The 11,009-nt window shown below is 32.1% G+C and overlaps 1 protein-coding gene across 1 annotated transcript; it reads left to right on the top strand.

The window, feature by feature from the left end:
* Positions 1–233: 233 nt before the first annotated feature.
* On the top strand, positions 234–5,791 carry LOC11412995 (probable galacturonosyltransferase 14). The gene is made up of 6 exons (XM_003618579.4): positions 234–927; positions 1,905–1,960; positions 2,075–2,230; positions 2,966–3,556; positions 4,073–4,375; positions 4,820–5,791. The coding sequence occupies exons 1-6, from the start codon at positions 717–719 to the stop codon at positions 5,102–5,104; spliced, it is 1,602 nt and encodes a 533-aa protein (XP_003618627.2). The 5' UTR covers positions 234–716; the 3' UTR covers positions 5,105–5,791.
* The last annotated feature ends 5,218 nt before the right edge of the window (positions 5,792–11,009 follow it).

Below are 11,009 nucleotides of genomic sequence, written 5' to 3'. Positions count from 1 at the left end.
TATTTTAAAAGTGTCGGTTAAAATCACAACAACACTCTAATCTCAACATTACCTCTCCCACATCACATTTTTATTTTTCTTACATCATAATCTTAATCTCATTTCCCTCTCATTAATAGTATACAAAAAATTACTAATTAACTAAAATTAACCACCATTCTCTCATCATAATAATACTATCCACACATAATCCTAAAATCAAGGTCAAACATCCACCCCAAATCTCTCTCTCTCTCTTACACACTTTCTCTCTCTAACCCAAACACAATTTTGACTCACAAAAGCTTTTCATAATTTTTTTTTTCTCTTTCTTTTTTTTTTCTTTCATAATTTTCCTTAAATAGAAATAAAACACTTTCTCTCTCTTCTTTGATCCATGGAGGTGGAAGAAGAACTCCAACAAAACCCAGAAGAAATTTGATTCCTTTCAGCTAGATTCGATAACCCTTTTGGCTAAAAACTTCAATGCGGTCTTTCAAAAGACCAAACAATAACTCAGATTCAAAGGGTCATGTTGGATCTGATGGTGGATTTTGTGAAACCTTGTGAAAGAAAATTTGTTGTTATTGTTGATTTTGTTAATGTTAATGTTTTTAAGGTTGATGATGATTATGTTTCATGTGTAAGAAGAAATAGTAGTAAAGTGTTGTTATTGTCGTTTAAGGTTATTGTCGGTGGCAATGACATAGTGGTGCTTTTTGGCATCATAAACGACGATGCAGCTTCAGTTCTCGCCTAGCATGAGAAGCATCACGATATCAAGCAACAATGGGTTTATTGACTTGATGAAGATCAAGGTCGCAGCTTGTCACATTTCTTATAGAACCCTTTTTCATACTATCCTCATCCTTGCTTTTTTGTTGCCTTTTGTCTTCATTCTCACTGCTGTTGTTACCCTTGAAGGTGTCAACAAGTGTTCCTCTTTTGGTACTCCTTTTCATCCTCTTATGTTTCTTTTTGTTTTTGTTGTTATGATATATTTCATTTGTATTTTTTTGTTATGATAGATGTTGGTCATTTGTATTTGGAATTTTGGATTGATATGTGTTTGTTTCTTTTAAGATAGATCTTGATTTGAAATTTGAATATTGGATCAAAAGTTTTGATAATGGAATTATTTGAGGTGAAACATTGATTATGCCATTATGGAAGTTTTCTAGGTGGAGATTTCCTTCATTTTAGGATCTTAAGTGTGATTGTGATATGATGATTTGAGCATTTTATTTGAATGATTTGGCTTCATATGTACTTTGAATCCATGTTATTTGTAAGTTAGGATGCATAATAACTGTATCTCGGTTTGATATAAAACTAAATTCAATCGATATGAATTTCTAGTGTGTTTCTATTTTGGATATGAATCTCATTTTGGATCATGATTCGTTATGTTGAATCCCGATTAACTAAGATGAATCACGGTTCATTCTAATGAATAACTACTTATGTTTAGTGTAGTCGGACACGTTTTTTCTCGACATTGTATTGCTAGCTACTTTTCGTTTGTGATTTGATTTATGACTTGAATCTTGAATTATTTTGAGGTTCATATATGGCATGCCAACTAATAATTTGCCTAAGTCATTGGTTTGGACTTGAAAATGTCGTATCTTTATTGGTAATGTATCTTACAATTCAGAATATAATGTCATATCTGATTCAGAATATAATGTATCTTGCAATGTGTTGCTGAATTTTGTATCTTGTTGTGTTGATTCTTTCGTGTGAGGAATCAAAATTGGCGTGGGCTTTACAATTTAGAACTGGAAAACAAGCTGGTTTCTGTTGTCGGTTATCAATATAAGTTTTGGCTTTTCGATTTCTAGCATTTCGAAATGTTGCCTCATGTGGTTGTGTCTTTCTTTCATTCTGTTAATCCTTTATTGGTTCCTTGTCTCTGTCTCCAGATTGTTTAGGTAGACGGTTAGGACCAAGGTTTCTTGGAAGGGCTGACGATTCAGCGGTAAATTCTTTTTTATGTTAAAATAGATTTCAGAATAGATAATCATATCAACCAAAGTTTTGATTAACCAACTTTATCTGAATACTTCCTGTGATAATGGTAATGGTGTTGCAGAGATTAGTTAGAGATTTTTACAACATACTAAACGAAGTGAAAACCGGGGAAGTTCCATCTAGTTTAAAGCTACCAGATTCATTTGATCAAATGGTTTCTGATATGAAGAACAATCAATATGATGCCAAAACATTCGCTTTCATGTTAAAGAGAATGGTAAGTTGCATTTAATGTTAATATTAGTTATCATATTTTCCTTGATTAATTAGTATTAATTCGTGAAAGGCTTGTCTGCAATGAATTATGTTGATGTTTTCGAATCTTATAAGTTATCTAACACATGGATTGAAATAAAAACACGCATTTAGGCACCTTTTGTCACTGAAATCTGAATTTTGAATATTAGAAATTTTAAGATCGTCATTATATCTGATAGCTATCCATTACTTTTATGGATCACTCTTTGGAATTGGAGGAACAATTGCATGTATGCAATATTGAGGCACAAACACCGGACACGACACCAATAATAATTTGAGAAATGGAATAATTGAATGTAACCACGTTGTTGGTGTCGGACACCTGACACACCTTCAATCTGGAGTATTGATGCCATATAGAATGCTCATATCTCTTATTATTTTTTTTATGAGAAAATGGGACAAGCATTGTTAGTATAAACTAGTTTTATACTGTCGTCCATTAAGAATTGAGTACCTGGTAGTTATATTTAAAAAGCGGTTTTAATCTAGGCTTAGATGGCAACATGATAAACTTTTATTGGATGATGGTGTAAACCTATTTTACCCGTCAGTGCATAACCATTAATCCCTTTTTTTATCTAATAGTTAGTCACATTAATCATAACAGAATTTTCGGTTATTGTATTGATAGTGGTGGCAAATGAGAATTATATTGATCTTTGTTACGATGCTATGCTTCCTTGAACAGATGGAGAAATTTGAGAACGAAATCAGAGAATCTAAATTTGCAGAGCTGATGAATAAACACTTTGCAGCTAGTTCCATCCCTAAAGGGATTAATTGTCTCTCCTTGCGTTTGACTGATGAATACTCGTCAAATGCGCATGCACGCAAACAATTGCCTCCTCCGGAGTTATTACCAATGCTCTCCGACAACTCTTTCCACCATTTTATTTTGTCAACTGATAACATCTTGGCTGCTTCAGTCGTTGTTACCTCTACTGTACAATCGTCTCTGAAACCTGAAAATATAGTTTTCCATGTCATCACCGACAAAAAAACTTACGCGGGTATGCACTCTTGGTTTGCACTAAATCCTCCCTCACCTGCTATTGTTGAAGTCAAAGGCATTCATCAGTTTGACTGGTTAACTAGAGAAAATGTTCCGGTACTTGAAGCTGTAGAAAGTCAAAATGGAATCAGGAATTACTACCATGGGAATCATGTGATGGGAACCAATCTCAGTGATACCAGTCCGCGTAAATTTGCATCGAAATTGCAGTCGAGAAGTCCAAAGTACATATCTCTACTCAATCATATCCGCATATACATTCCTGAGGTAAGTTGGATTCATCAACGTTCACTCTTTCTGTATTGCTTCTCCATATGTCCGTTTCCTCTCTGAATATTGAAACTTTTCAAATGATAATATTTATATTTTTGATACTATCTTTACTTATTTAATGAAACTTGAAATGTACCAACATGTGGTTGGTCTAAGTGGTAAGGGACTCGGACACCTTAAGCAAGTGGTCAGGGGTTTGATCCCTGGCTCTTGCGTATGGAGAAGACTAAGAATCACCTTGCATGCGCAATGGGGTTCGCATCGGAGATTAGTCACTGCTAAACAACATTGGATACTTCGTATAACATGACTATCAACATAAAATTGAAAATTGAAATGAATGATTGATTTAAGACTAGAAAATGGGTTCTGTGAATTATGTTAAATAGCATTTAGCTCTTAAATTATGAATTTAATGTGAGCCCATTTTGACACATGAATACTTTAACTGAAGAAAATCTTCATAATCTTATTTGTGCTGATTGTGTTTGTCTTGTTTGTGTTGAACAGCTTTACCCAAACCTCGACAAGGTGGTTTTTTTGGATGACGATGTAGTGGTTCAGCGTGACTTGTCTCCACTATGGGAAATTGATCTGAATGGAAAAGTTAATGGAGCTGTGGAAACCTGCAGAGGCGAAGATGAATGGGTAATGTCAAAACATTTTAGGAACTATTTCAATTTTTCCCATCCCCTCATTGCAAAGCATTTGGATCCTGACGAGTGTGCTTGGGCTTACGGAATGAATGTCTTTGATCTTCGTGCATGGAGAGCAGCAAATATTAGAGAGACATATCATTCCTGGCTTAAAGAGGTATAAAATCATCATAACCTCAATCCAATATCATTTAATCATTCAAAATTTTACGGTTTTGGTATATTAATATTTGAAATCTAGCAAGTTGTGAATTTAAATTAATGCTTATGTACTGGCATAAATATTTTGTTGTATATTAATATATTTGGTAATTGGTCGGTAGTAGTGTGCTATGTTGCACTGACACAAACGTGAACATCGGACATGATACTGAAACGTATACACCGATAATAATTTAAGAAAATAAAGTGATTGAATATATGTGTCATGTCGGTGTCGGACACCGACACCAGAACGCCTTCAATCTCAAATGTCGGTGCTACATAGGAAGTGTGAGAACTTATGCGACTTCAGTTTCATTTGTTATTATCCTTTTTATTGACCTTCAAGTTATGTTTTTGTGAAGAAGTTATAATTGACAGCTTGTGTTGTGTATGGCAGAATCTGAGGTCAAACATGACAATGTGGAAGCTTGGAACCCTACCTCCAGCTTTGATTGCATTTAGAGGTCATGTTCATCCAATTGACCCTTCTTGGCACATGCTTGGTTTAGGTTATCAGAACAAAACAAGTGTTGAAAAGGTGAAAATGGCTGCTGTTATTCATTACAATGGCCAATCAAAACCATGGTTGGAGATTGGTTTTGAACATCTTAAACCATTTTGGACCAAGTATGTCAATTATTCAAATGATTTTGTTAGGAACTGTCATATCATGGAATCATAGTCTGTCTGCCAATGAGAAGAAGCACTATGGTTTGAAAACATCACTGGATACTACTACCGAACGGATGAGTAAAGAATACATGTTTCATCTAAAAATTTTGCAGCTTGAGATTTTCTTTGAGATGAATTTTGAACAGGCGAGTAGAAAATTGGTTGAGAGGACAAAGTGGTCAAGGACATGGTGGGTGGATTCGTTGCCACCCCCTACCGTTTTTCGCAGACACGGTATCTGTCCTGGCATGGACCTGACGATCAGAGTCTTGTTACATAGAAACACGTCCTCTAATTTTGGTTGATGAAAGCATATAGACACTATTATTGGTCTTTCATTGTGGCTAGTGCATCAAAGAATATTCCTTAATGGAAATTGGAGAATAAACTGAATTCTGAAGATAAAAGGGTCACATGCATGTGTCATCAATATATAGTTTGGTGTTGAGAACACACGTGCTATAGAACAGTTCATTTTTTAGTTTGTTAAATTTTTGTTAGTGCCAAATTTTACTTTCACCTTGTTTGATTTTGATATCATGATGGTGAATTCTAGGTTTAGTTCATGAGATTTGCTTTGTTACAGGGTTCATTGGATTAGGAAACTGTCTGTAGGATATAATATATTATAGTTATTTGTTGTGTACAATGATTACAAGACATTGGAAATGTGCAGATAATTCTTTTTTCCAAGTCATCATTCAAGTAATTTCATGTAGTAGTTAATTTCATCATTCACGATATTGGAAGGTCACTCACAAGGGTGATCTTACAATACATTTAAGAGTAACTGAATATTTCGATCCTTGAACTATTTAATCCCTTAAATTTATGAAATGCAAATAAATTTAATAAACTAAAGAACGTCAATCAATACAGTCCCTCCGTCAAAATATCTATTTTGTAAATATTCAACGAAAACTTATAGAACTGTTAAAATTGTGGTATTAAATTTGGAAAAATGTTAAATTGACTGACGCTCAATTTTAGGGACCAAAATGCGATTTTGCTAATTTGAGGGGTGGTGAAATTGTTTTGATGAAAAAGACAAATTTTTGTTGAAAAAATTGAAGTACATATTTGTCTATGATTTTTTAGAGTGTCTTATATATACTAGACTTACTCATTGGTCTACTACTCCACACACTCTTTTGTTTGAGTAGGTAAGTGTTATGATAACACTATCTAAACATAGTCCCAATAAATTAATCATTAGTTAATTAAATTTGAAAGAGATGCAAAAATAAAGTGCCATTTGTGGTCCACTATATAGTTGCCACATTCAACCAAACATTTCAATACCACATTTTTTACATGTTAATTTTTTTTTACCCCCTTTCTAACTAAAAGTTAAGCAAACATGCAAGTGGAATAGTATTGTACTTTAAACTAAAATGAATATTTCATCATAAATTTTTTGTACTTAGGTTACTTTCATGGTCAATATGCACGTTCATGAACTGTTGGAAATGCAGCATGCAGCCTTAGACCTTAGTGGTAGAGTGACGCATGGTAGTCTGTCCTTGTTCCTTAGATAAGGTTATCATGAATTGTGTTATTGAGGGGACCATTACTATGTATAAGTAGGGTTTTCTTATGGGTTTGATTTGATTCTTATTTAGACTTTAGGGGATGTAGAATTATTCTCATGTACCAACCCATTTGTATTGATTAGACAAATATATGTATAATAGTTGTAAATTTTTAAAATGAATAGTGTTAGATATGACTCATAGTTTACGTAAGATTAATGGATAAAATTTAGAATGATCTTAAATGGTATTAAGAAAAATATTGTAGCCATAAATGTAGGGATAACGGGTCGAACTATGGGATCAAATCTTATGTGATCTTTGTTTGCATTATTTGTATTTGTTTTCTTTCAAATCTATATTTTTTTCTTACATTTGTTTTTATCTTTCAAACCTGAATTACTATTCTAACAAATAAAGCTCCAACTATGACAAAGTGCACCAAAAAGACTCATTCATTATGGTGTACTACCTTGCATTTTCAATTATTTCCACATATGAAATCTATGATTGCATCAAAATAACTCCAACCAGTGCATACTTCCCTTTTTTGGAATAAATCTACTAGTATCCTCTTATTAAAGTTCCATTAAACAATAGTAAGATCTTTCTTCAAAGATTTTATTTCTTATTAAAAAATGAACCAAGTACCTCCACTAAAAGAGAGTACAAATTCTCTCTATTTGCAGACGTAACATATTTCCACTACTAAAAAAAAGTCTTTAATTTTCTCATTAAATTTTAAAGTTTTTTTTTGCCACTTTAGTCAAAATGACAAATAAACATCATATACACATTATCAAATGCTAACATCTGGGTTCGAACTCCAGAACCGACGTCTTCATATCGTTGAAATTGTTTTGATAGAAAAGTGTTCTTGAAGATTTTAATCATTGGAACATTTGTATTTTTTTCCACCCATCAATTTGCTTTTTAAATATGATCACACAATCCTTCTTGCTTCTTTATCTTACTTTACCTTTCTACTTTATCTTCCATCCTTTGTTGTGATGACACGAATTCCATTTACAACTATATTTCCTCCTCAATGATCCTTTTTTAGTGCATGTAGGATCTCACTATTTAAAGACATCTAAAATCAAAGCATAAACCTATCATTTCTTTTTAGGATAATCCATTCTACCTAGAGTTTTGTTTGATAGATCGTATCTTTGTAGACAAAATTAATCTAAAATATAAATTCACTTTACAATAATTGAATATAAAAAAAAAATAACATCACTTTAATAATTCAACATTAAAATCAACTATATACAATGAAATTCTAGGATATTGGAGTGTTCACTTTATATATGTTAACTCTTCCATATTTTATTTATGAAAAATGCTAACAAATGTTTTTATAATACTGATTAAGATAAACAAATATAATAAAAATATTTTAAAACTTATATAAAAAAGATACTCTTCTCACCATAAATTTTACCGTTTTTATATTCTTAACCGGATACTAACTAACATGACACTTTATTTATATGCTTGTTTATGTCCTCGTGTGTTTAGTTCAGTTGATAAGAACATTGCATAACATATATAATATATGTAAGGTTTTGGGTTCAACTCCGGAACAAAAAAATATAGATACTTGCTTATGCCGTCATTTGACAAGTAATTTGGTTGTATATATGCATGATTAAACTTTAACAAGTTACAAGTGTCACTTAATTGTGCATATATTTTTTATTTTTTTTACAACTTGTGCATATATGTTGAAAAGTCGAATCTTCTAAATATATTATAGGAGAGAATCTATAAACAGTTAAACACTAACTTCAGAGGAATTGGTTCAAATTGCAAACAAAAAATCTCAAAAGCTAAACATATTTGAATTTTTCGTGCATGAACAATTAGATATATGAAATGCCTAATGATAATCATTAATTAGTATTTAAATTGCGATATTTATGTCTCAAGTTAATATTTATTAATACAAGAACATTTAGATGAGATGACGCGTGTGTATGGAGGATACATACATAGTCCAAGTTAGCAAGTATGCACATTTTTATTTGAACAAAAATATCGTTCTTTTTTATTATTTAAAACTAGTTACAAACCCGTGTTTCGCACGGGTTGACTAACGTATCTTGTAAAAAAATTATTCCAAAGAAAAAATGAGCAAATTAATGAATATTGCACAAACTCGGATATTCTAAATAAATCACTTTTACTGTATTTTTAAAAAACTTTGTTATAAAGGAGAAATGAACAAATTAACGAAAATAGCTGCATCTTTTTAAGAAATTGTTGTTGTTCATAAATGTGAAAATCAAGCAAGCATATCACACAAATTTCATTTTGTTCAAGAGATTAGGAAAACAACATTATAATTAACATGATACTAATTAGAACCAAGGAAGGAACCAACAATGTGCATATTAACATTACATAATAGTTAGGTTTATAAAAGAGACTGTAAGTGTCATAGACTAACCAAAAAGGGATTTTTCCCAATATTTACATCAGACAAAATAAAAAGAACAAATGACATCCCAAAGTCAAGATAGTTTACGATTACAGTCCAAAGCGGTACGCCAAAATAGTAATAGTTCAAATAGTTCAGTAGCAAAGATCTACTTTGGAACAACTCACGGGTTCAATAACATATTCGATAAAAAAATTCTTCGAAAGAAGAGATGTTAAAACGACGGAACATTATGATTCATCATAAAATATGTATGGGTTGATTAAGAGAGCATATAATCAGTTAGGAATTGACATAATATTTAGGATGAAAACAATTGGAACCAATAAAGGAACCAATGATGTGTGAATTTACATATTATCCAAAATTATAAAAAAGAGTGTTGTTGTTATAGAGTTACCAAAAAATGATTGATACCCAGATTTGCATCAAATGAAATCAAGCAAAGAAGTAGCATCGGTCAGTGAAGATAATCTAGTCTACAATTAGAGTTAAGGTGATATGTTGAAAGTGCGGATCATGAACACCAAATCTTTATTTGGAAACGACTTGAACGTGCATATTTCTAGGTGCCTTCTCTAGATCAAAAATTAACTTATCACCTACCTCTTACATATGTTCTCAGCAAAATTTGTACCATTGGTCGCCTAAGTATTTTTTGTAACTTGCTTTCTTTGTCGTTATCAAGCGACACTTATACCTTGTTTGAGCTTGTTTGTCGATGAGTGTAATTGTTTTCCGTGTTCCTTTTAAAAATGTCATTGATATCTCATTTGAGAAGTGTTAGGTATAAAACATATTGCAGTGTGAATTAGAAGTTATATATATGCACATTTCTAAAACATTTATCAAAGCGTTATAAAGATTTATTGTAGGAAAAGAGCATGTTTTATTTTGTTCAAGAGATTAGGAAAACAACATTACAATTAAATGATACTAATTGGAACCAATGAAGGAACCAATAATGTGCAGATTAATGTTAGATAATAGTTAGGTTTATAAAAGAGATTGCAAGTTTCATAGACTAACCAAAAAGGGATTTTTGCCAATATTTACACCAGACGAAATGAAAAGAACAAATGACATCCCAAAGTCAAGATAGTTTACGACTACAGTCCAAATCGATACGTCAAAATAGTAGAAGTTCAAATAGTTCAACAACAAAGATCTACTTTGGAACAACTCGAATTTGCAAGTTCTTTTGTAACTTTTGGAGATCAAAGATGAGCTTACCACCTTCTTCTATCACTCGTTATATGCAGAAATTGAACCACTGCCCACCCAAGTAATTTTCATAGCTTGCTCTATCGGCGGTAATGAGTGACAGTGATACTGTCTCTGTGTCTGGTCATCATTGAGAATGATTGTTTTGCGCTTTCCTTTCAGAATTGTTCTTGACACCTCGTTTGGGAAATGCTAAACAAGAAAATAACTGCAATATTAGTCTAATGCATATTTACATGGATAAGATGTATGTGAATGTTTTGCGCTTTCCTTTCAGAATTGTTCTTGACACCTCGTTTGGGAAATGCTAAACAGAAAAATAACTGCAATATTAGTCTAATGCTATTTACATGGATAAAATGTATGCGAATATAGTTACATATAATTTATAAAATAAAGGTAGCATAACTGATTTTAAGCTAAAGAAAATGTAGCATGACTTCTAATTTATCTTCCTATAAAGTCTAGATAAATGCATGCATGTACATTATATGTACCCCGTTAACCAATTAACATTGTTGAAACAAATGGAAATTAAGCATCACTTCCGCATGTGCATATATAGCTAGCACCATTTGACATTAATGTTTTCGAACATTTGGTGCAACTCACATAATACAATCCAAATTGGTTATGATTGAATTTAGTTGTTTTCCAAATAGTGATGCAATATGTTTCCAAACACAAATTATGCACGTGAAATAAAGAATAAT

The sequence above is a fragment of the Medicago truncatula genome, chromosome 6 (genome assembly GCF_003473485.1).
Source record: "Medicago truncatula cultivar Jemalong A17 chromosome 6, MtrunA17r5.0-ANR, whole genome shotgun sequence".
NCBI classification, from domain to species: Eukaryota; Viridiplantae; Streptophyta; class Magnoliopsida; order Fabales; family Fabaceae; genus Medicago; species Medicago truncatula.
The sequence above is the reverse complement of the archived record's forward strand: the minus strand, read 5'-3'. Positions and strand labels throughout refer to the sequence as shown.

Excerpts from the sequence above, each read along its gene's own strand:
- LOC11412995 (XM_003618579.4), top strand. The coding sequence starts at position 717 with ATGCAGCTTCAGTTCTCGCCTAGCATGAGAAGCATCACGATATCAAGC. Across the intron at positions 2,231-2,965 it reads CTTTCATGTTAAAGAGAATG|ATGGAGAAATTTGAGAACGA; the intron begins GTAAGTTGCATT and ends TTCCTTGAACAG. Across the intron at positions 3,557-4,072 it reads TCCGCATATACATTCCTGAG|CTTTACCCAAACCTCGACAA; the intron begins GTAAGTTGGATT and ends TGTGTTGAACAG.